Source organism: Grammomys surdaster, unplaced genomic scaffold, assembly GCF_004785775.1.
Source record: "Grammomys surdaster isolate TR1022 unplaced genomic scaffold, NIH_TR_1.0 125940, whole genome shotgun sequence".
NCBI classification, from domain to species: Eukaryota; Metazoa; Chordata; class Mammalia; order Rodentia; family Muridae; genus Grammomys; species Grammomys surdaster.
Window position 1 is genome coordinate 1,761,344 of NW_021620762.1, and position 26,420 is coordinate 1,787,763.

At 49.2% G+C, this 26,420-nt stretch overlaps 1 protein-coding gene and 1 pseudogene across 1 annotated transcript in view; one reads left to right on the forward strand and one right to left on the reverse strand.

Annotated features, from left to right (window-relative positions):
• The window catches only part of LOC114608855, a 2,898-nt pseudogene extending 979 nt beyond the window's left edge, over positions 1-1,919 (forward strand).
• Positions 1-21,393, reverse strand: part of Sec14l1 (SEC14 like lipid binding 1) — a 46,474-nt gene extending 25,081 nt beyond the window's left edge. The window contains exons 1-2 of the mRNA XM_028752815.1: positions 21,129-21,393; positions 19,208-19,300 (exon numbers count right to left, since the gene is read on the reverse strand). Coding sequence (XP_028608648.1) covers positions 19,208-19,270 — 63 coding nt within the window. The 5' untranslated portion in view covers positions 19,271-19,300; positions 21,129-21,393. The remainder of the gene's footprint in view (positions 1-19,207; positions 19,301-21,128) is intronic.
• Positions 21,394-26,420: the final 5,027 nt, after the last annotated feature.

Here is a 26,420-nt window from a genome sequence, read left to right on the forward strand (position 1 = left end):
AGGCAGGGAGGCAGGGAGGCAGGGAGGCAGGGAGGCAGGAAGGCAGGAAGGCAGGAAGGCAGGAAGGCAGGAAGGCAGGAAGGAAGGAAGGCAGGAAGGAAGGAAGGAAGGAAGGAAGGAAGGAAGGAAGGAAGGAAGGAAGGAAGGACACTACCACAGGATGTACTGTCTTTCTTGTGGCTGGTTAAATGCAACGATGCTGTATTTTACATGTGAAAACCCACATGGGTGTTGGTCAGAGCTCCACCCCAGGGCAGGGCTGCTGGGTGTCACCTCTCTCAGGGTCTTGCTCAGCTCCAGTTCATAGGCTGGAAGTAGCTCGGGAGCCTCCTGCTTCCAAAGCTCTGGACAAGCCTGTGCACAGGAGATCCAGAGGGGCGGCAGCAGCCCCAGCAAGCCTTCCTAGTCTCGAGTCTGTAGCACACCCAGCTTCCTAAGCAGATCCAGCATTCAGCAACTGAGTCAAGGGGATGAACAAAGCACAGCTACCACAGACCAGTTGGAAAGAGAAAGCTATTGTGATCGTTTGCACTGTGTTTAAAGCAGCAGCTGTCTGAATAATAAAAACAACACTAGGGCCTATTAACTTGCCTCCCCCAGAAGGAAGCTGCCTCCTGGATAGCTCTCCCCCCACCCCGGGTCCACACCCACTCTTCCCTTCACAGAGCTCTGAGCCTGCAGTTTAGGAGGTGGTAGCAGAGCTTCCAGCTCTCAACCAACTTCTGGCTGTGATGCTGACATACTAAAAGCAAGCACTGTGCTAAAGAAAACCACATTAGCGAAGGCGGACTGACTTTGAATTAATGAGCTGAGTACTGCACAGTGCCAGGAAAACTTATTTAAAAGAAATTCTGTTTAAAGAACAACCCCTTCCTAACTGAACTGAATTCACACCCAATTCTGCTAACAAACCAAGCCAGCTGTTTTCTGGAAAGTGAGATGTTCTGGAGCACTAGATATGACCAAAAAAAGTGATTATCAGGCATAGGTTTACCCTGGAAAAGTCAGTGCGTACATAAACTAAACCATAACTACTCCATACCACAACAAAGAAACACTCATTCAACACAGTCAAGACGCAGGCTGACAAGTCCTCCAGTCCTAGTGCCACAACTCACTGCCTGTGGAAAAACAAGCCAGAGGCGGCCCAGAGGCAGGGTGCCGGTGCTCAGCTCGCCTGCAACTACTCAGGGCCACTCCCCCAACCCAACCCTGCCCCCTCAGAAAACAAACCAGGACCTGCCAAAGAGGCAGCTCCAGTGCAACTTTCTTCAGTCTTCCCGAATCCGGGTTCACCCGACACTAGCTGCCTCCACCACATCGCCCAAGTTCAACCCCAACGAGGTCAAAGTCTTGCATCTGAGGCACGCTGCAGGCGAGGTCAGTGCCACATCTGCCTTGGCCCCCCAAATTATCCTCTAGGTCTGTCTCCAAAAAAAGTTGGTGATGACATTGCAAGGCCACCGGTGACTGGAAAGGTCTCAGGGTCCCAGTGAAACTGACCATCCAGAACAGACAGGCCCAGACTGAGGTGCTGCCCTCTTCCTCCACCCTGCTCATCAAAGCCCTCAAGGAGCCACCAAGAGACAGAAAGAAGCAGAAGAACATTAAACACAGCAGAAACACCATTTTTAAGGAGACTGTCATTGCCCGGCAGATCCTGGGGTACTGAATGAAGTCTGTGGGCTGTAATGTGGATGGCCGCCACCCTCATGACGTCATAGATGGCATTAACAGTGGTACAGTGCAGTGCACAACTAGTGAGGAGGCAACAAGAAAATACTTTCAACAAAAGACCATTTAATTTTAAAAATGGCTAGAGGGAACGGCACTAGTATGCAGCCCTGATGTCCTGAGTTTGACCCCCAGATTCCACAAGGGATCAGGAGAGACCCAACTCCCTGAAATTTGTCCTGTAACCTCCACATGTATACACACACACACACAGAGGCACACACCTGTACAAGGAGACACACATTTGCACACACACAATCACAAGTTCGACACACATCACATATGCAGACATGCACAAGTGTGTGTATGCATACACACATATCTCCCACTCACACACTCCTGTGACACACAGACCCTAAGCTCAGGACTGATTCCGGAGGATGTTACAGAGGACTCTGGAGTGCTATGGACTTAGATAAGCTCGTGACCTATCTAACAATAATGTGAAAGATTCAACTATAGGCTACAGCACACACTTGGGGCAAGGCTGGCTAAAGTCTTTACTGAGGAAAAGCCCTGTGGAAATATCTGGAGAGGCTTGCAGAGGGCAGCTAGAAAGAGTCACCCAGAGAAGAAACATTGATGGCCCAGGTCAACTCCAGAGAAGCTTTCAGATTTCTGCACCAAACAGTTTCCTAGGAGGGACCGCAAATGCTTCAGGTACCCTGGTGTATTGCTGCAGCTGAAAAGCATAGGCTGTAGGGTAGCTCAGTGGTGGAGCACTTACCCATAAGAACAAGGCCTGCGTTTGAGCCCTTGTACCACGGGGCAGGGTGAAGACCTGTGGACACCCGAGCCTAGACACTGATATTGACAGCTCCCAGGAAAACTACTTTAAATAACAGTTCAGTCTTCTGTGGGTCTGTGCATTCCTGACAGAAGGCCACTAGAAAAACCTACCTCTGGCCAGGCTTGGTGGCACAGATTAAAGGTGGCACAGTTTTAATCCCAGCACTTGCGAGACAAAGGCAGGAGGATCTCTGTGTGTTTGAGGCCAGCCTGCCTAGTCTACATAGAGTTCTGAGCCAGCCAGGACTACACAGTAAGATCTTGTCTGGGGGTGGGGGGGACAGAAAAAAACGAAGGAAGAGATGGAGGGAGGGAAGAAGAGAGGAAGGGAGGGAGGGAAGGAGGGAGGGAGGGAGGGAAGGAGGGAAGAAGAGAGGAAGGGAGGAAGGGAGGAAGGGAGGGAGGGAAGGAGGAAGGGACTGCTAGCTACTCGGCTGTCCCAAGTCCCAGGTCCACTCCAGTGCTCACATTGAGTTTCTGGTTTTGAGATGGTATCTCACTCACCATGTAGCCCAACCTTGCCTCAAACTCTTGCTCCTGTGCAGAGGCTGTACTCAACTTTGTGTCAACACTTAATCAGATATTTAAGGAAACTAAAATGCTGTGGCCTAGGCAGTGAGGCACAGTGAGCTGTGTAGCCTGATCAGAGCAGCCACCTCCAGGCTTAGCTCAGCCCTGCTGGCTGCGCAATTCTAAATGCAGAGGGAGTTGGCCAGGTGACTATAGCGGCCCCTCTCCCCATCCTCAGTCCTAGGCTAAAAACAGGACATGCATATAAAAACTGAAAGACACCAAGCCATTACCCCAGATCATTTCCTCTAAAATCAAACATATCTGAAATGTAAATATGAATTTCATCTTAGAGAAACTCCGAAGTCCTTGGTGTTGATCAATGTACCTTCCAGGTGATTTTGTTCAGAAAGTCCTATGTTTTCTATCCTGTATGATAGAAAAGTCCTATCCCACAGGCTGCACAGGGTAAGGGGAGAACACACTAGGGTTCCTTGTGTCCAGCACATATCTCTGTTCAGAACTTCCATTAAAATGTGAGTATCAAGGCTGGAGAGATGGCTCAGTGGTTAAGAGCACTGACTGCTCTTCCAGAGGTCCTGAGTTCAAATCCCAGCAACCATACGGTGTCTCACAACCATCCATAATGGGATCTGATGCCCTCTTCTGGTGTGTCTGAAGACAGGGACAGTGTACTCACATACATATAATAAATAAATCACACCAGACCTTTGGTATGTCTTTTTTTTTTTTAAAGATTTATTTAAATGGCATCGGATCCCATTACAGATGGTTGTGAGCCACCATATGGTTGCTGGGGATTGAACTCAGGACCTCTGGAAGAGCAGTCAGTGCTCTTAACTGCTGAGCCACCTCTCCACCCCCCACCCTTCCCCGTGTGTCTTAAGACAGCTACAGTATACTCCTATGCATAAAATAAATAATTCTTTTAAAAAATGTAACTGTTAGCAGGGTGTCCTCTGGCAGCAGTGTGCTTGCCTCTCATTGTGAAGCTCTGGCTTCGGCTAGCACCAGATAAACCAGGCTGGGGGCACACGCCGTAAGCCTAGCACCTAGGCAGTGGAGGCAGAAGGATCAGAAATTCGAGGTGGTCCTCAGCTATACAACATGTTCAAGGCTAGACTAGGATATGTGAAATCTTAGAGAGAAAGGTGGTGTGGGGAGACATGGATGATCTAAGCTTGAACCCAGCAACAGAACTCATGGACAGCCCAGGTCTCCACATCCCTCTGACTAGGACACCTTTCTGCACCTCCCCAGCATCCACTCAGTTATCATCCCATGCACACATCAGCTCTAGTCCCAGCATGCATACGGCACTCAAGGGAAAGGGGCTGGCAGACCCCGTCAGACCAGGACATTCTGCATCAACATGTCAGCATCTGTCTTGTGTCTGCTCCTTTGTTCCAACATGATGCTGATCCCAGGAAAGGAAAAAGGGAAGCCTAAAATCTACCAGTGTTCTACTGAGAAAGAGCACCCTGACCTGTGCTGGGGTGTGGGGTCTGCCTGGCAGGTAGAAGCCCTCTCCCCAGTGCTACACAGCACTGGGGTAGCCCACCAGAGTCTACACAGTAGTGGGGTCCTCCTGGGTCTACACAGCAGTGGGGTTCCCTGACCCTGGTCTACAACAGGAGCCGAAGCAAAAGACCGTGGAAGGAAAAAATAAATCACCAAGTTTCCATCCAGCTAAGCTTGCACGCAGGTATACTAGTGGAGGGCCCGAGGAAAGTGCGGCTCCGAGCGGGTTATAAGTCACCAGTCCTCTCACACAGGACACTAGTGGGGAAAATCCAAGGCAGGAGGGAGGCGCCACGGAAGCTCAGGGCCCACGGCTCAGTTTCCTCTGAATATAAAACTGTTCTTAAAAACAAAGCCTACTTGTATACACACAATCAACTTACAAACTGACAGTCAGTTCTAAGACTCTATAGCCCAGGCTGGCCTCAAATTTTCTGCAATCTTCCTGCCTCAGCTTCCCAGGTAAATGACAAAGCCACTATGCTTGGCTTTTTTTTTTTTAAAGGCAGAGTCTCAATGCAACCAAGACTGGCCTTCTGCCCCACCTGAGTCCTGGGTGACAGGTAGCATTTAGATCTGCTCTAGAGGGTGTATGGAGAAGTCTGGTCCATACTGCCTCTGCGGCTTCTAGCTGAACCTAGTAAAGACCAACTAACAGCTAAACTCTTGATTTCACAAGGGATCATCTAGAATATTTTATCTTGAAATACTTCTCTTCTTGAGAGCTTGTCAGGAGGCTCTAGCAGGGGAACACAGCTACTCGGATACCCTTGACTGAAGACAAGTCCTCTTCAACACGGAGGAGTGAGGGAGGAGGGGGCGGAGGAGGGGGCAGGCACCCAGGCTGCCGGACAGATCAGATGAATCAACTCTGCCACCAATGGGGTGACATATATCGCAGCCAGACAGCCCTTGCATTCAGAAATACTGATATTCTTCCTTCCTGGCAAGAAGGGTGGAAGGGCGGCTCCATGCTGGAAAGCATGTACTGCTCTTGCAGAAACAGGACCTAGGCTCAGTGCCCAGCAGCAGCACGGCCGCTCAGAGCCTCTGTAACTTCAGTTTCAGGGCATCTGACACTCTCTTCTGGCCTCCCCTGGCACCAGGCTCATGTAAGCGTGTGCATACATTCATGTAGGTAATCACATATAGACATATTTTTTTAGCTTATAAAAAAAAAAAAGAATTCCCAAGCAAGACCACCAAGAAATGTTTATAATGGTAACAGGCTGACGTGAGCTACTGTGTCTTCAAATCAATCCAAAGAATAAGTAAGGGCTAACTGCACCTACTGGTTTTTGTTCTTTGTTTTTGTTTTTGTTTTTTCGAGACAGGGTTTCTCTGTGTAGTCCTGGCTGTCCTGGAACTCACTCTGTAGACCAGGCTGGCCTCGAACTCAGAAATCCGCCTGTCTCTGCCTCCCAAGTGCTGGGATTAATGGCATGTGCCACAACCGCCCGGCGCACCTACTGTTTTTTAATCAAGATTAGAAAACTCAGGCTTGCCGGGCAGTGATGGCACACGCTCACTGTTTATTTTGAAACCAAGTCTCTTTAAGTTTCCTAGGATGGCCTGGAATTTGTAATCCTCCTGTCTCAGCCTCCAAAGCAGCTGAGATTTCAGGCCTAAACCCTGGGCCTGCCCAAACTAGGAACTTCATTCGGTGGTCCTCTGAAAATGGACCACATGAAAGCCCATGTTCACCAAATAAAATGGCAGTCATCTCCCAGGACCTCAAAGTGTCAGCTGCAGAACTCATGAGGCTGTGTTGCAAGCTGGTAAACCATGAAAACAGAAGCCGGACGTAAGCACCTGCACCCTGACCTCCCACAGTCAGGAGAGGCCGACTGAAGACAAGACACACCATCTCACTTCACTAGGCACTGAGAGCAAAGCACTCCCTTTATCACATGAAGGAAGGCAAGGCTGGGCTAAGGAGTGAGCATGTCCCACCTTAAGTAAGGCCAAAGGTGAGGATGACAAAAAGAGAAATTCATAATATACAGACTAGGTGTTCTCTGGAGTGTGGCTCACTGCAGGCCGCCCGGAAGCAGCCGCTGCCAATGGTACTAACACTCCCCACACAATGAAGTCAGGAACTGTGGTGGCCTGAGTCAGTGTCCACACCAGCCTGGGTCTCGCAGCCCAGGAAGCACACTGCTGTTCTCAGATAACACCCCTTCTAGGCAACCTTGCATAATAGGGTCCAACAACGTGGCATTGGCATCATGATGACCCACACTGAGTTCCTGAATTCTACTTCCATGCCCTCCTCAGCCATCATGTGTGCCACTCAGTGGCCTTCCTCTAAGGCCTGTCATTTGAAGACTAACTGGCAGGCAATATGAGAGGGCAAATTAGAGCCTGAAACTCATTCATGGCAGGCACCTGACTGACATATGTTGTGTCACCTAAAAGACAGAGACTGGGAAGGCCATGAAACACCAGGGAGGGATGCTGAAGAAGGAGGGGACTGACTGGCATAGCAGGGCACAGGTGAGACCAGAGAGATCTGAGGAGGAAAGAGATCAGGGGGAAAAGCGGGAAGGTCTCTTAAAGCAAGATTCTAAACTGGCCCCCAGGCAACTGTGCATGGCCTAAAGGCGCGGACCGCTTTGCTGCCCACTGCACACTTGAGAACCAGCACAAGGGAAAGAGATGTGTCAACTCTCCAGAAAAACACCAGATTCTGGAAGGCGGTACACTGGGCTGTCCTGGAATTGTTTCCCACCCCCAGTGACACATGGCCCTCCTTTGCCTCACTGCTACACAGTTACTATTCACTAAGTTTCTTCAGCATTCTAAACTTTTAGGCCACGAGTGGTGGTTCAGACCTGTAATCCCAGCACTGAGGCAGGAGAATTACAAGATTGAAGCCTGCCTAGGCTATGCTATGAGAGGACAATTCCCCATGTCCAGCAACCTCTAAGGACCACGGCACCCAAGTACTAAACACAAAGGCCAGCTGTCTGTGTTTAACACTCCTCAGTCAACAAACTGCCATCTGGACACGAGCAGAGCAATACAAAGACACCCCCTCCCCTGCAACTGACAATTGCTAGTTGGATTTCAAATAAAACCCAGTTTAAGGGTCTGGTTGATATGGATTCCTGAGAGAATCTGCAATGGGGGCATGTACAAACCGTCCAGTAGTTACTGACTGACTCACAGACTGGCTTCAAACCTTGCCTGGTCACAGCCCACATGTTGGGGGCTGAGATTATAATTGCTTGCCGCAAAACGAACCCCTTTCAAAAGAGAAAATATTCCTTCAATACCAAGTATTGACCAGTTGCTTTTATTATAGTGTTATTTAAATGGGTACAGTAGAGTAGGCCCAGTGTCCTGGCACCAGTGCTCCCAGATGCTCACAGAGACTGAGGTGAAAGGACCACACATCAGCCAGGAGCTTGAGACAGGCTGGCCTGCATCAAAAGCAAGCAGGCAAGAAACCTGGAGGGCAGGGACACCTCACACAAGGGCAGCTCTAGTGGCGACACACATTCTGCTGGGTGTGGTATCCAGGATACAAAACCATGGGGCCCGCCAGGCAGCTTCTTCAGACAGGCCCTAGCTCTGGCTCTCTGCTAAGCAGGCTGCTGACGGCTCCTCCCACCACTTTTCCCATTTAAATCCTCGTCCCGCAGCTCAGGCCCACTAAGTAGCTCGTGCTATACTTGGCTCTAACACACTAGCAGCATGTTAATCCACTCTCTGTGTTTGCATTCAACTATTAAAACAGCATTATCAGCTGTTCATAAAAACAAAGCAAACCACTGCTGCCCAGCAGTGCCTGGCCACAGACACGTGGGAAAGCCAAAGACCTCTGCGTGCTCATGCACATTCCTCAGTTATCAAAATAAAAGGCCGGCTGTAGTTCCAGAGTGCAAGGACACCAGGGCTGCAGGCAGCTCTCACACTAGGCACAACACTCCCCTAGCATCCTAGGACCTAGGAATCCCTGGACTCGACCACAGAGCCACACGCAGCAGGTGTGTGGCACACCCCTACAACTCTAGTACTGGAAGGGTGGTGGCAGAAGGGTTAATAGGGAGTCCAAGGTCATTGTCTCACACACAGGAGACTGGAGGCCAGCATGGGTTAAAGATCCCGACCCAAGAGAAAAAAATAGAAAAGATAAGATAAAGTACGGCAGACCAGGCTGCGTATAGACACACCTCCACAGCTCTGCACAGTCCTAGTGAAGCTCCACTTGGCAGAACTGTTTGACTTTTCAGTGTAGAAGATAATCCATGGCCTTCAGAAAAGCATTTGGTGTTCCAGGGAATTGCAGCTGTCAGCTTTAAAAATGCCATGTGCTTGCCCACATAAAAGAATGCACTGAGCTATGGGAATATTACCTAGTATCATGAGCTAGAACCACAGCCTTGTGGAGTCAGCAGCCAATGCTGGGAGCCAACAGAGGTGCCAGCAAAGTTCCCATAGTGCACTGCTATCAGGTCTGTAGCTTCGCAGAGCCCGAGCGAGGAGCTCAGGGGTAAGTCACACTCAGCAGAAGACAGGAAGTCAAAGGCAGTCCAGACTGGCACAGAACCTCGAGGGGGCAGGGCCACCTGCGGAAAGCTGTTCTGCCATAGCTGATCCCCAAAATGGCAGGGCTCAGCAGTTCTCACCATGGAGGACTCCTGTGTCATCTCACTTCCATAGTAGGCAACACGGGAAAGCCAACGCTACATGGGCAAGGCCCTGGGTTTGAGCCCCAACACCACAGAAAGGAAAGATGGGATCTGTATCACACCAAAGCCTGAGGCTGTTGACGTTAAGGGTGAGCTAGAGCTGGGCTAGCCTGCACAAGCCTCAACCCTAGCACGCAGGAAATGTGCATGAGTTGGAGGTCAGACTAGGCTACAGAACCAGACCCTGTCCTCAAGCCAATGAGCTCAAGACAAAACACTCCTGGGAAGCATGGAATTACTAGCATTTATTTTTGGTTAATATTACAGTAAAAATGTACAGTATAGTGCTGGAGAGATGGCTCAGTGGTTAAGAGTATTTGCTGTCTTACAGAGGACCGGGATTTGGTTCCCAGCACCCACATGGTGGCTCACAACAGCATATACAGAGATTCCCGCTGTTCCAAGAGATCTGATGCTCTCTGAACCCTGCAGTCACAAGGCACACACACATGCTCGACAGACAGACACAGAGGCAAAACACACACATATATATATATAATAAAAATAAATCTTAACAAATTCAGAAGTCCAGCGGCACAGGGGTTAGTTAGTGACTCAGAAGGTAAAGGCATGTGAACACAGGTGTGCCCCCAAGAGCCTCAGGGGGGAAGAGTGAGCAAACCCCAGCCAGGAGTCTGCTCACTTCCACATGTGGACGCACATCAGATACACAGAATAACATCTTTAAAATGTTTACAATGTGCGTTATACCTCATGGTCAGAAGGTAGAAGCAACCAAAGTGTTCATCAGTAAATGAACGGATGTGTGCACACACTGGACTACTCTACGCACGGATGTGCACACACTGGACTAGACTACGCACGGATGTGCACACACTGGACTACTCTACGCACGGATGTGCGCACACAATGGACCACACTATCCAGCTTGGAAAACGAATGGGACTACGAGCATGGTGGTGACACATCCCAACACTTGAAAGGAAGAGGCAGCTGTATCTCTGAGTTCTAGACTAACCTGGTCTACAGAGTTTTCAAGTCAGCTAGGGCTACATTGTAAGACCCTATATCAAAAATAAAGAAAAAAAGAAAAAGGAAGGACATTTTTACCCAACGCAGATGACCCTTGAGAACATTAGGCTAAGTAAGATCAGTGAGGCCCAAAGGGTCAGACTTGCTTCCACTTCTTTAGAGAAGACAGATTTACAAACACAGAAAACAGAATCAGAGCTGGGTAGCTCAGTGGAAGGACACTTGCCTAGCACGTACATGGCCCTGGGTTCTATCCTAGCACTGACAATGCAAGAGACTAGCAGGATGGCCAGGGTGGATGTCAGCATTCAATGGGTACAGTGTTGGTTGGAATGGTCGTTAAGAAAGATGTACTGGCTGGGTGGTGGTAGCGCACACCTTTAATCCCAGCACTTGGGAGGCAGAGGCAGGCGGATTTCTGAGTTTGAGGCCAGCCTGGTCTACAGAGTGAGTTCCAGGACAGCCAGGGCTACACAGAGAAAGCCTGTCTCGAAAAACAAAAACAAAAACAAAAGACAGATGTACTGTAATTAATTACATCTGTATTTGGTATCTTAAGCTATACACTTAAAGTCATTTAAATGACTTTTATTATATGTACGTTTGACAACCATAAGAATTTAACATATAGTACAAATCTACTGAAAAATTAGCAAATAAAGCCATCTACACAGTTAAGACAGGAAAGCACCCATCTGTTAACATAACTTCGTAGTTACTAGCTACCCAAAAGAACAGCACTGTGGAGAAGCCCACAGAGCATGGAGACAATGTCCCAAGGTGTGCCCCACTCCCTACAAGAAGTCAGAAGAGCTGACTGCACAGCTGCTGAAGGACCTATTCCTTTTAAGTTTGAAGTTTAAAATTCTACAATCAGAATCTACCTGCTTTCTCTTAACTCCCTGAGAAGCTCTAACCCAGCTGCTTTCCAGCACGAGCAGGATTCAGAAGCACAGCACCTGATGGTGACAGCGCAGACCGTAAGCCTGCTCCGCAGAGTGTCAGCACTGTAAGGCAAGAACTTGCATTCTAAACAATGCTGTTAACCACTAATGCAGGGCTCAGGTTGGTGTCTGGGAGCATCCCTATAGCACCCCATTATCCTTAAGTCAATTTGCTTCTAAATATAGTTACCTGCAACTTTCAGCTCTGGCCTTGGTTTTCAATATGTGCACAGGCAAGAAACACATACAAGAAAAGAAATGCATTTCTTGATTAGGACAAACAGACATCACAGAATAACAGTTACCAAGAAAACTGACTCAGTTAAGAACAACTTCTCAGACTTAGACATATTAAACAACAACAAGAACAACAAACAGATTACTCTCTATGAATTGGGGGCCTGCTGGTCAGAGGCAATTCCAGATCAGCCAGGGCTACACAGAGAAACCCTGTCTTGAGAAACAAAGGAAAATCTGATAACTACTCACACGGAGTGAAGACTGTTACTTAAATGCACCTTGTGTTCAGCAGGACACTGATGGAAGCGGTGTGCCGTGGGGCAGGCGCCATCAGGCAGCTACAGTGATGATCAGTTCAGCCTGAACACAAACTCAAGCTGACTCACAAACTACAATCTGTGTCAGAGTCTCTCAGGACACAATCTACGTGTAAGTCACAAACACACCGACCAAAGGATGCTCCACTGAGACCTGCCACACCCTTCAGGATGCTCCACTGAGACCTGTCACACCCTTCAGGACCAATGGCTGGGATGTAGCTCAACCTCCAACAATCAATCGGATACAGTCCAATCCCCACCACAAAACAGAAGATAAAGCCATCGTTACCAGAAGCAGGGGTGATGCAGAGACCTTCCTTCCCAGATGCAGAGCATCCTTCCCAGACCAACCATTCTTAAGACAAATCTGTTTAGTGCATATTCAGGATAAAGAGCAAGACAGACCTTAGGAACTATCTAACTACTGGGTGCAAAACAGGGCAGCATACATCTGTGAAAGACAGACAGACAGACAGCTTTCTTCCTTCTCTCCCTTCCTCCAAGTAAGCTCTCACCATGTTGCCCAGTCTGTACTCAAATTCTAGGCTCAAGTGATCCTCCTGCATCAACTTCCTCAATAGCTGGAACTTAGAGAAACTGCATACAATTTTCTTTAAAAAAAACTGTCACCCCAACCTCCAGACACGCCCTCTCCAAGGATGACAGGCAGTACCCAACACTCTATTTACCACAGCAGCACTAGAAAACAGCTTTCACTGTTGTGCAGTTCAAGACAGAGATACAGGCCAACTGTAAGAGCTGCCAACTACCCTGACCTGCCTCTCTACAGTGGCAGTCTCCAGGAGGGGCCGGAATGAAAGAGCGGGAAAGGACAGAGCCCAAGCAGACACCTGGTCACATCCCACCTCCCGTGGACCAGCCTTCTGTTCTGCCGAGGGCTTCCTGCACACACTCCACAGAGCCCTGCCAATAAAGCCATGGCGCGCAGCACAGGCATGCCACCCAAGTCACCGGGTTAAAAAGGAACTATAAATAGGCCAGCCGGCCCATTTACCCTGAAGGGACCAGGCACTCAGCACACACATCCACAGCATCAGCGCTCTCAAGGGAGCGAAGGGGAGCGGTGGTTTTAACCACGTGTTAGCCTCCACCTGCGGCCTCTGGAGGATGGAGAGAGCAGTTAGGTGGCTGTGCACAGGCTGGGCCCTCTCTGCCTCCTGGCTTAAGAGAACAATTGAATCAGCAAAAGGTTGCAGTGGGAACACACAGGACAAATGACCTAGTTTCACTAACAAATCAGAGGCGGGATGCAAACAAGGAGGAGGGGAGCTCAGAATAGGAACCAAGAGACAGGCACCCAAATGCAAGCCGCTTTACTGGAAGCAGGAGGCAAGCAAGCCAACGGTTCTCAACCTTCCTGACGGTGACCCCTGACCATTCTCATTAACTGTAATTATGTTACTACTGTGAATCACAATGTAAATATCTGAGGTGCAGGATATCTGACATGTGACCCCCCCAAAGGGATGGAGACCCACGAGTTGAGAACCACTTAAGTCAGTGATAAGACCATTTTCTTTTTAGGTTTCTCGTAAGAAGACAGCATGAGAGCAATGAGGACGACTGTCAACTGCAGCGGTGACACAGATAGGAAACTACAAGGGGCCCGTTTTTGACAGCGAGTCAGTCAGCCCAGTCACCTCAGCTTCTGTTGAATGCAACAGAGTTTGGTACTCAACCTCGTCAGAGAGCAGAACACATCATGTGCAAGGTCTAGGACCCTTAGTCACCACCACACACTCATACATGACCATACACCACGTCCCTCAGAGCCCTGAGACAACAGCACACCACCCAAATACCTACCAGACCTTAGTCACCGTCAGAGGAGACGGACCACACTCTGCCACTGCACGCCAGCACCACGCTTTACCGCAGTCTCCTCCAGAGCAATGTGCTCATTCGGGAAGGTAGAAGTGAACTCCATCTCGGCACAGTGGTGCTGCCCTGTAATCTCAGCTACTCGGGAGATGGGGGCAGAGGAACAAGCAGCCAAGGCCTAAACCACGTGCCCATGGGGAAAGGGGCTCACCACACACCAGGCTGACTCAAGATCAAACAACAGGTAGTGCAATACCATGTCTAATTAACACAAAACTGGAACCAGATCAGAAAGGGAAAAAGACCCAGAGTTTAAACCTAAGGCAAAGGGAAGAAAATACAGTTCAAGAAGATAAAGTGGGACGAGATGGATGGTCCAGTGGTTAAAGCACTGGTTGCTCTTGCAGAGGACCCAGGTTCAATTCCCAGCAGCCACATGGCAGCTCACAGCTAATTGTAACTCAAGATCTAGAGCAGATCTGATGCCCTTTCTGAAGTCTGAACGTACCAAGCACACATATAATGCACATACATACATGTAGGCAAAATACACACACAAAAATGAAATAAATATAAAAATAATAAAAGGCTGGATGACAATATTGAAGTCAACACTGCTGATCTGTGGATCCAGCAGGTAGTCCAGCCTGCTCATCCTCAGGGGGAGGAGCCACCCCCTCAGGACGAACTCCAGCTCAGGATTCTTCCCAGCACCCTACAGAGGCCAGAGGGACTCATAGGAAACAGAGGCGCCCTTTCCTCTTCTATACCAATGGCCGGAATAATAACTATGAATGCCCATCTGACGTACAAGATCCACTGCACGGCCATCTGTGTGTACAAAGGGTCTTGGTTTTGTCTGGTACTTGGAGGTGGGCAGAGAGGTACCAGAAAAGGGCAGAGGAGGATACGGCTGCTCATCACTGGCTAGCCAGTGGGGGTGAGACACAGGTGGAATTAACATCTCTGAGCAAATCTCTTTTTTCCTCCTTTTAGTTGTGTTAGAGAGAGGCTTCGAGATACAGAATGGGAAATGGGAAAAGTCCACGGAAGGAACAGGGAGAAAGGCTACAACGCACTTGTGCCATCGGCTATTTAACCAACAGCCACGCGGCAACTACAGCTTCTGGTTCTTCAACTGCACAGCAACCGTTTCCACTGCTACTGCAGTGTGTGCCAGCAGCTCTGCACACCTCACCGGATGAAGCAGCACTGGCTTTCATCAGGACAGAGGGGCCTTCTTTGAGGAAGGCCCTGAACCTAAGGACCCAAGAAATCACAAAGCCCCATGAGAGCGAGGTCCCCACCAAATCCAGGCAAAGGTTCAGGTGAATAGCAGAGTCCCGCAGCTCAGGCCTGAGCACCTGTGTACTTTCGGAACCCAGGGAAACGAGGCGACAGCACTGCTGCAGACCACACACCTTGGAGAAGAGAAGCAACTAGAGTCATAAGCCAAAGACCTAACACTGACAAAGTACTACAGACAAGTCCAAGTGTGGCTGCGACCCAGCAGTGGCCACGTGCCCAGGGGCATGCTGCCTTGGGTTCATCCCCCCCCAGCAGAGAAAGGGAAAGAAAACAAACAGGGGAAGGGAGCAAAGCATGAGGCATGCCTCCAGAGGTACCAGAGAAGCAGGGCAGGACATACTGAGCAGATCTGAAAAGACAGATGGGAAAGGCAGGCATGGGAGGCAAAGGAGTATAAAAAGACATGGACGGGCAGGGAGGCACCCGGCTCACAGCCTGAGAACAGTGATTTAAAGGGCCGGGGCAGGCAGGAAGGGCCCCATAGGGACAGCAGGTAGCAGGAAATCACCTCTAGAACCAACCGGGTGGGGTGGAGGGGTGGTCCACAGGTGCCCTGAGGGGCTCAAAGACTGAGGGGAAATGAACAAGGAACTGGGTTGCTATGCTTACAGGACAAGGGCTCAGGGTGAGACTGAGGGGGATAGACTGCATGGCCCAAAGGCACAATCTTCAGGGTGTCTGACTAAAGCATCCAGGAGGAGGAGGGGGCTCTGTGGAATGCACAGAGACAGAGAAACCATGATGTGGACAGGAGGGATAGAGATGCCAGGGCAAAAGCAGGACAGGACAGTTCCGATGAGTGTTGGGGGCGGGGTGACGCTGTCAGAGCCCTTCCATCACACATCTCCCTTGTCCACAGAGACAGCTGTCCTTGACAGAAAAATGCCACAGCTCTCCCGCCATGACCTCTCAGCTCTCCTCACCCATGTCCAGTCAGAGTGTCTTTAACATAACTAAAATTCTCTCTGCTGTTTTGTTTTTGAGTCAGGGTCCAACCCTGGTCTGAGTTTGAGTCTCCCTTGCAGCCACATGCACGGCTACACCTGCCTGGGTTTTAAAGCTTGTGTTTTGTCCTAGACTTTTCAAAAGGAAACAGTGCCACCCCAGCATGTCCACCTTTGCCTGGTCTCGAACCCTGATCTGTGGAGCACATTGGGTATTCCCAGGAGACCATAAACCTTTTGAGTAAACAAGACAGCGAAAGCAGCAAACAGAAGGTAGCCATCCAGGAACTGTGTCGAACTGATACCTGAAGACATGGACATCACCGTAGAACAGAACCTTCATAAAGTATCATTATCAGAAGCATGGTGACAAAAAGAACACTGACCCAAGAATATCATTGTCCCACCAACTCCTCTCACCCACCTCAGGGCAGGGAGCTGCCACCTTCTCCACTTCTGCAGGCGTTTCTAGGTTAGCCTCCCTCTCACCTGAAGTTCACAGAATGTCACAAATGCCTGTTGGAAACCGTCACTTCAGCTCTGTTTGCTTAAATACCATTTTTTTATTCAAATGAGCTAAAGAAACCTTTAACATTTTTTAAATGTTGTTGATGTCTAAGCCAACAACAAACTTTCATTTATTCAATCAAAATGCAAGTAAAATGTGACCCCCTGTCTGTACTAGGCAACGCTCAGCTGACAATTTTCTACAATCCACAGTCACAAAACATGGCTTCACAGGCACACGGGAGTAAGCGAGAGGAGTCCTTTCCTCCTAGCCTTCTCCCTAGGACAAGAAGGAACCTGTTTCGTGCCCTCTCCCTCTCCCCTTCCCTCCCCCTCGGAGGATGAGCTACAGTCCCCCTCTCAGGGCAACTGGTTACACGACACATACTACACTACAGTTTGCCTTAATAAAGCAATAAATAACGCAGACCAAACGCTGAGGCTCTTTCGACTCAGAATCAGAGTCAGGAAAAGGCGTGCGGTACTGTACAGGACTAGAGCAACTGACCACTCCAGTTTTGAAAGGAGAAAGGAAATAGATTTTATTTTCAGACCTAAGGGAAAAAAATTAACAATCCAAGGGGAAGCTAGCCAGTGCCAAACAGAAAAGCAGTTTACAAGTTTTTTAAAACTAGGGGTGGCTAAGAATTTGAATTTACACAAAGTTTGCATAAAATTTGCAAAGCAAACTTCCTAATTTTGAAAACAGTAAAGGACATCAAGAACTCTGAAGGCTAAGCAACCCAGACACCTGTTTATGAAATCCAGGGTTAGAAGAGGCTAATCTCTGCCTCAGACCACAGACTCACGGCAAGAGTTTTGGGGGGGAAAAATCCCATTTCTTCTGGGGAGGGTAAGCATGCCAAAATGCAAGCACAGTTCTCTGTTTCTGCTTCCTGGGTCTCAGGATCAAACTCAGATCACGGGTTTGACGCACGTGTCTTCACCAGCTGATCCACTCACCAGCCCACATGGAGCTTTTTAAAACACTTTTGGCAAACCTAACCTGCCAGCCCCATCCTGTGCCTCCACACACACCTCCTCCCTGACTCCAGCAGCCTTGCAAACTGAAGAAAGGTCAGGTGACTCCCCAGTGGACACTCTGAGCCTCAGTCACTCTGAGCCTCAGGAAGAAGGCAGATCCAGACTCTCTCTCTAGAAAGTGAAGTAGGCCATGTTACAAGAACTGGTCACTCAAAAACTCAAAGATGCAACCAAGAAATACCACTGAGTTGACCTGTAACCACAGGAGACAGCGTACACTAAGCCAGTGTGGAGTAGGACAGAGGGGACTATGCAGGGGTCGGTCGGTGGGGTGCCAGTCCAGGCACATCTAACCACTTCCAGGAGCCACCCTCCACCAGCAGGCTCCAGCCTGTCCCAGTGGGAATTCTTCAACGTCTATGGACTCCTATCACACCACACAGGTGTCCCTCTAACACCGATCCTTTGGAACCAGCTGGGGAGGGAGGAGCACGAAGGAGAGGGTGGGGTGTTCCATACAACCAAAAGTCAAGCCAGCGTGCAAACCAAAAAGCATCTTTCTCATGAATCACTCACATAAAATATTTAAGGGAAATACAAACCTATTTTAGGATACGAAGGCCCCACCGTAACAACAAACAAGTCTCACACCTGACAGAGATGCAAGTGTCCGGCCCTGACAGAGGTGAGCGACTATTGTTAAAACTGACTGAGCTGCACAGCTGTGTGAGGCCTTCTCACTGTAAGTAACACTTCAGTCAAGAAAAATGCAAGCAACCTTCCCTTGAAAGGATTTAAGTTTTTATTTTGCTTTTCAAGACTATTGATCTAACTAATCTCAAAGCACATTGCTGAGTAGAAGTTCCAAGAACAGGCAAGTCTGAGCTTCCCTATACAGAGAATAGAAACGGGTAGCGTCATCCGAGGGTAGGAAGCTGGCAGCAGCCAGGCATAATGGTGTGCAACTGTAACCCCTAGCACTTGGAAGCCCAAGGAGGTCGTGAGTTCCAGGCCAGCCCGGGATCCTTATTCTGACAGGACTGGGCACAGGATACAGCAAAGTTCATCTCCCTACCGGACTATGCATGTCCTGAGCTTGGTGCTAGTGGCACGGGTGTATCCTGGGTGTGTGACTCTTAAGACAGATGCACTCTTCCTGTGTGTCACACATTTCCACACGGGCCTCATGCCATCCATCCCAGTGACACAGACACAAAGATACAGGATGCTGGGCAGGAGTTCACAGGTCACTGGAATAGCCCTTGGCTTGTTTTTAATCCAGTAAAATGCTTGTTAGGCCAATTCAGGTAGATAAAAAAAAAACCCTTCAGCCACGCTATTTGTGGAATGCCGGTTTGAATCATGGATTCACTATTTGCTGGGAAAACTTACTAAACAGAACTATTTACTAACATGCAGGGGAACCCCGTCCCACAGTGCTCAATCCTGGGACCAACAAGATGAGCTCCCTCAGGAACCGAGAGCTCTCCCAAACACACAGCGTCCGGAAGGAGCAGCACTGGAACGCAGCACTTCCTGTCCAGCAGCTACTTGAACAAAGAAAACCATCAAGACTCCTAAGAAATGCTTGGTCAGGATCCTACTTCTGCGTTCTCCGGGGGTGAATGATGCAAGCTCATGTCACCCCAGATACATTGCAAAAACACAAGCGTACAGATTTGCGGCTTCAGGGGCTTATTGTTTAAACCACTAGTCTCTGGTCGCCGGTCACAGTCACTGTCACCTAAGGGAACAGAGCTCGTGAGGCAATGATAACAGTGAGCATAGTTTTCGGATCATCGAAGTTTAATCTTAAAGAGAAGCCAGCGTAAACTGAAATGTGAGGTACTTACAGCCATAATCAACTCAAAGGGATGTTTGTACACCCGCACTGGGGACTGGTATTTTTGCACCATGGTTGTAATTCAATAGCAATCTTCTTACTCCTGAAAAATAAAAATACGTGTAATAAATAATAACCACATTACACAAAAAGAGTGAGTCTGGATCTCGTGCCGTACCACATCCTAGAGACCACCACAGTTATAATCCCAAACGTACACACACACAAAAGAGGATTCGCTAAAACAGCCTGACAGAGGAAGCAACAGGGCATTAAGAACAAGCAAAGACGGCCCACATGGAAGGAGGGGCAACACTGATCTGGAGAGGCCAGGCCCTCTGCCCCCTGTATGGGCATTCCTGAGTCTCTGGCCTAGGTCAGATCTAGCCCTTTCTCCGCAGCCATGAAATCCTAAGATTCAGTGGTGTTCTCTTCAACAATGTCTACAAGAGTCAAATAAAACTGTAACATGTTAAGGCAAATGCTCTGGGGATGACACAAAAAGCAGGGGGACCCATACTGTCTTCTTAAATGATGGAATACTCCTTAACTTCAAAGGAAACTTTGTTGTTTCCCATTTTCTAATTGGTCGCTCCAATTTCAGAGACTGTCTACAAACAGCAGGGAGGCTGCCCAGCTCCAGCTAAGGGGTTCCAAAACTCTCCAGCCTGAAGCTGTGATCCTGCAAAGCAATCCACTACATGCTCAAGCCAGAGGCCAAGGAACCCTCCTTTGCATACAGAATCACTCCAGTGCTGGCAAGGGCGGCTTTCTCTACAAACACCCTTGTGTGTTCAGAGTCATCTAGAACGTTTTGCTCACCTACTTAGAAGAGGAGAAAAACAAACAGAAATATAAAAAGGAAGGAAAGTCCAGTGAGCCCATTAGTCCTGCTGAGGCTCAACCAATAAGGATGTTATTTTATCTGAATACAGCCAAAAGACATTCAAAAGTTCAAAAACCCAGTATCTAGGTATCCTACATTACAGCTGTTTAAAAATTACAAACCGAAAAAACCCCCTATGCTGATATACTTCAGAGGACTGGTATCTACAGCCGCACTTCTACAATGTTTACGTAGCTTTAAACAGGTCTGGAACTTTCTCTGGTATGTTTGCTTGGCATAGCACTCATAGGAAGGAGCAGGTTATGTTGGAAAACCACCCTCCAACAGTTGGAAAACTACAAAGGCTAGTAACTCTGGGTGACCTCAAGCATGCCATTCGACTTTGCTGATCCCATCTCTGTGAGGCGATCTTACACACACTCCCAGCTCTCAAGCCATGAGGCCGGGAGCCAGACTCCTCGGTTCACCAAACTCCAGCTTTCAGTAATCTCGATTCAGGCGCTGACGCGTCCCGGAGCACAGAGACCGCGTTCCATTCACTCTCGTAAACCTTACAACGCTGGTGCGCGGTGGGGGAAATCTAATAATCGTTTATATATTTTTAATTGAGAATATTAGTTTTCGGATATCTCCCAAATAAAAGGAGGATGATTACCAGGTGCTGACGGGTAGGAGAGAAGATGCAAGCACTGCGTGATGCCTGTATTAAAAACTCTTACCCAAAGTGACTACACTGAAGGACCGGCTTGCTCGCCAGCTCCCTGAACTTGGGCCAGATCTCGGCTTTAGGAGGTCCAGATCCACGCCCTGCGCGGGCATCCGGAGTGACCACCGCCAAATGGCACCGGAGGCCCCGGCTGCCTCTGTTGCATGATAATTGATGTTTGAAAACCAGCCCAGGGTCGGCCCCGGAGGAGTGCCTCCCTGCAGGCCGGGGCTGGACGGGGGGGGGGCGGCGGCGGCGGGATCCGGCTGGCTCCGCAGTCCCCGAGATAGCGAGCGCCCCGGGCAGTCCGAGCAAAGGGACCCGGCCGGGGGCGGGGACCCGGGCGCGCTCCTACCCTCCACGACGACGCGCGCTTACCTCTTGTCAGAAGGACCGGGTCGGGGACGCGGGGCGGCGGGATGCGTTCATGCCGGCGGCTCCGTGAGGAGAGAGCCGTGCCGCAGGCTCGGCTGCCGCCGCTCGACCGCCGGTTCCGGGGAGGGGGACCGGGGCGGGAGGGCCGAGGGGCGCGGCGAGGGCTCGAGTGGTTGTTACGGGTGACGGAGAGGGAGGGGCCAGCCCGGAAGGGGCGCGCGTGCGCACACCAGGCCGAGGGGGCGGGGGAAGGAGCGGGAGGCGGTTGCTAGGGAGGGGGAGGGGCGGCCGCCCGGCTGGCTAGAGGCCGTACTGCGCCGGCGCGAGTTGCCAATCTGCGCGTGCGTAGGAGGGGCTCAGGACGCGGTCTCGGAGCGAGCACCCGAGGCTCCTTCTCTGGGCATCAGGGGGAGGGGGAAGGGCCATGGCGGCGGGCGGGGCTTCGCAATTAGCGGCCACAGACCCCAGAAAAAATTCAAATGCGCACTCCAGCTGGGGTCCTTCCGCGGAGCGGGAACTGGGACCTCTACGGGATGTCAGCTAAGCCGGCCCTCCAGCTTGAATATGCGCGCCTGCGCCGTCTGAGCTTCCCCGTGGGCTTCCTTTTTTTTTTTTCTTTTCTTTTTTGCTTGACGGCTCAGAAGCATCCTGCACTCCTATAGTGTCCTGGTTGCATTCTGGCCTAGTAATGGAGACGGGGCGAACAGGGTGGGGAGGAGTTGGGTGTAACCCAAGCACCCTTGTCAACACATCCAGATGGCTGGGGAATGTCAGGCTGTGGGATGGATGAGCGCTAAGGCGAGGGGCCTCATTGGGGTGCTAGGTGTGCCTACATTTCAACATCTCCAACTTTAAAACTTAAGAGCGACACTCGAGACATTTAGGGGGTCCTGAAGACAGGCCGGTGACTATAAGCGGACACCTGGCGCATCCACCCACACAGCAAAACTAATTTTAGAAGCAACACACATTTTCTCCATCAATGTCACTGTTGTTCCGTCACATTAGTCACCCTGGGTGATTGTACTTTGTGCCTTGCACACAAGAGTTTGGGAATTTCCTTCAGGACCTGTTTACCCACCACACAAACATCATTCATTGCTCGATCACACTTTATTTCCAACTCAAACCATCATTTTCCAGCACTGCTACCCGCGTTACTCAGGCTGACTTGCGTCCACGTGTAAGGATCATATTCACCTTTAAAAGATGCTTTGGAAGAGAGAGATGGGTAGGAGTGAACGGCAGCACCTATTGAGATTTTTTTTTCCAGAGCAACCGTTCTGACCAACCTACAGATGCAACCACAAATTTACAGGAAATAGAGACTGGGGGATGGTGATAAGTTACAGCACACACCTCAGGGGTACAAACCCGACATAGTCTTTATCAAACAATTTCTAAAGAAAGGTGAAGGAAGTCTAATTGGTAGATTAAGAGGAGTTGGGAAATACACTTAGACATCTGTGCTCTTAACTGCTCTTCCAGAGGACCAGGATCTGATTCCCAGTACCTACATGGCAGCTCACAACAGGCTTTAACTCCAGTCCCAGGAGATCCGACGCCCTCTTCTGGCCTCCTCTGGCACTGCATGCCAAGGGTGCACAAGCATAGACGAGGCAAAACCATCCATATACATAGAAGGAAAAAAATGTAACAGAACATGCCTTCTGGGGTACACACTGAAATTTATTTTCATCTGAAATAATATAATACCTAGGAGTAACTACAAAATAATCCTGTGGTGGGGCATGCTTTTAATCCCATCATCAGGCAGAAGCAGTGAATCTCTGTGAATTAGAGGCCACCCTGGTCTTCAGAGCAAGTTCCAAGTCTACATAGGGAGACCCTGTCTCAAAAACAAAACACCAAAGTACAAATAAACAAGACAAAACTGCTCAGTTATCTCACCAGACGACACTAAAGTAGCAAGTTTAAACAAAAACATTTGTTTAGATGGATAACGTGGTCTATTTGAAAGAGGGTGTGATTTAGTGTAGTGAGAGTTTGGGTCTCTTACAAAACCCAGTTATGTTATGTGAATATGTTTTTGTTTTAATCCCAGGTGTGGGATAAGAGGCTGCTTCACAGCAGGTGACTATGATTTGCCTCGAGCACTAGCAGGAGTGTGACTTTTGCCAGCTGCAGATAGCTTAAATTCTGGGATGTATGGCAAGGGGGTAAATGAGAGAGCCTGGGGCAGCTGCCGCTCTCCCTGCTGCTGCAGTGTGTCAAGTAACTGTGAGCAAAGAGACTTGAAGTTTGAGATATCCCAACTGTGAAGACTGGACTTGCCCCCAAGAAACCCAGTGAAACTAATCAGCAGGAAGTAATCTAGTTTGTAGGCTGAAAAAGGTCTACGCCCCTTTCCCCTCTAACCTTTTTTTTTTTTTTTTTTTTTTTTTTTTTTTTTTTTTTTTTTTTTTGGTTTTTCCAGACAGGGTTTCTCTGTGGAGAACTGGCTGTCCTGGAACTCACTCTGTAGACCAGGCTGGCCTCGAACTCAGAAATCCATCTGCCTCTGCCTCCCAAGTGCTGGGATTAAAGGCGTACGCCACCACTGCCTGCCCCTCTAACCTTCTTTCTCTTCTACCTAGTGTCAGGGGCTGGAAGGGATCTGGGTAGAGTAGGGTTGAAAGGGAGGTAGAGATATAAGAACCCAATAAAATAGAAAAAAACAAAACTGTAATGTCAACAGTTTGTTTTGGTTGGTTGGTTTGTTTGTTTTATGGTACTGATGTTCAACTCAAGTTTTACATGGGCCAAGCAGATATTTTGCCATTTAGCTTACACAGCCCATTTGATTATTTTGAAATTCATGTTATTGGTGGGGTGCCAAAACTCTACAAGGACCTCCACATAGCTACAGTTAATGAATGGCCCCGGGCTTGTGACTATCTGCTCGTGTGCACAGAGCACTTGTCCTCATCCATTCAGACAGCCACGTAGGAAGCGGGGAAGTATGCTGTGACCCCATCCGGCTGCCTGTGATCAAGAGCCCACAGCAAAAGCGTTGTGATCAGAGACACTGTGGTCTCTGCTTATGTGAATGAGGTTCACAGCTGGCCAGATGTCTACCTCCTCGATCAATCAACTGTCAACACTTCAGATGACTGCCTAAGTAACCTGCAAATGGACCAAAGGCAACAAAACCTCCCGGGCAGGGAGGCACACTATAGCCAGGCACACTGAATGGGCACCTAAGGATCTCCACTCAAAGTCTCAAGGCGTATTCAATGACTAGCTTCTGAGCAATTGGACAGAGTGTGGTGTAGTGGTTAAGCCACTGTGGACATGATGAGGCCCCAAGGCTTGCTGGGTAAAACTGAAAACAGTTGTTTGGTAACTGAACTGCAGTCTGATGTCCTTGGAGAAGAGCTGGAAGGAATTTATTTGCCAAAATGAGAATCTTGTGCTAGAGTGAGTTCTATGCCAACCTCATGAGGCCAACGCTGGCTCTCAGTATATTAAATAGCAACAATGCCCACGATAGAATAGGAAGCCTTAGTCCTCAGTCCTGAGGGTTAATCCGTGTAGATCCAAAGCGTTAGGGTCATCTGTCCCCACGGCCTTGCTACTTGCAAGGCATCTCCTGCCTCTAACGGTCTCTTGAAATATGCTTCCTTGGAGGAAGGGGCTAGGGAGGCTTCCCTTATATCCACCGGCCAGAATTTATTCACATGAGCACACTTAGCGGACAGGAAGGCCGGACATGCAAAGTAACCTACATTCCAGTTGCTACACATCCAAGCAAAAATTAATAGTTCTGTTAGCTAGGAATCACGAAGGCTGAATGCTGAGGGTGACTAACAGTCTGTCACTAAAACTAAGGACAAAAGCAAACCAGTCTGCTCAGTGTGAGTGCATGCTTGAAGATGTCCAATGTACAGGGAAGGGAGGACCAGGGGGATGTAGCCCAGTAGGTAGAGTACCTGTCCATCCCTGGCATTACATAAACGGGATGTGGTGGCTCCTCTGTAGTCTCAGTATGTGGGAGGTGGAGGCTGGAGGAGCAGGAGTTCATAGTTACCCTTAGCTACATAGCAAGTTCAAGGCCAGCTTGGGCTACTTAAGACATTTTCAAAAAGAAAAAGAGAAACATGTCATAGGAAAATATAGCCCCTGGGAGCATGCTGGGTGGGATGCAGAGGCCTCACAGAGGGAACATGGTGAAAGATAGGTTATCCACCCCTATTTCTAGATGAAGTCGGTGGTGGGCCTGTTTTACCCATAAGAGCATGTATACACACACATATGAGCACACAGAGGCAAAGAGAAGACCAAAGGCAGAATTCTAAAGGACTCAAGCACACGCCTTTAACCCCAGTACTTGGGAGGCTGAGGCAGAAGGATCTCTGTGCGTTTGAGGCTAGTCCGATCTATACAGCAAGTTCCATGACAGCTAAAACTGCATAGAAGGACAATCTCAAAACAAACAAAGAAAAAGAGTTGGATCATGGGGCCCGGGGAGATTGCTCAATGGTTAGATCATGGAGCCTGGAGAGATGGTTCAACAGTTAAGAGTACCCACTGCTCGTGTAGAAGACAAGAACGGTTCTCAGCACTTACGGCTTCCTGGGAATCCCATGAGCATCTGCATCCAGTTGCCCATACCCACACATAGATACACTTAATTAAAAGATAAACCTTTAGAGAAAGAGTTGCATCATGGGTAAGAACCAGAGAAAAGACTACAAAGCTGCTCAAGAGGTGAAATAAGAACAAAGAGAATGGAAATGTCTCCTGGTCACAAAGGAGGAGAGGAAAGTTCTGTGTCATCAACAGAGCCAACCCCAAGATGCTGACTTGAACAGCACGTGATGTACAGACACAAGTCATGTGATGAAACTTCATCTTCTTACAAAAACAAAACCAGAAAGAACCACCCAAACTGTTTATGGGTTACCAGGGTTGCTCAAGTGACACTTCCCTTTTCTTTAGATTCCCTGAGTGAATTGTGTCACCCTGCTGCCCGAGTCCCTCCATGCAATCTGTGAGCAAGCACAGGGAGGGTGGCTGCGGCCGTGCTGTTGTCTGTACATAACTCCTCTCTTCCTCTCAGCAGACTCTTGACATCACGAACAGATGGCCAAACGTCTCAGACATCCTGAGGTATTCGAGCATCTGATAGGTACCCGTGGAACAAAGGTTGAGGAGACTCAAGTCCCAGCATCCACAGCAAGGCTTTTGCTCTCTTGAGCTGCTGGGTTGAGCTAACCTCCTCCCAATTAGAAGCCTGGGCATGAGGCTACCATTCCTCGGCTCCTCTGGCTCATATCCTGGGTACAGCATCAA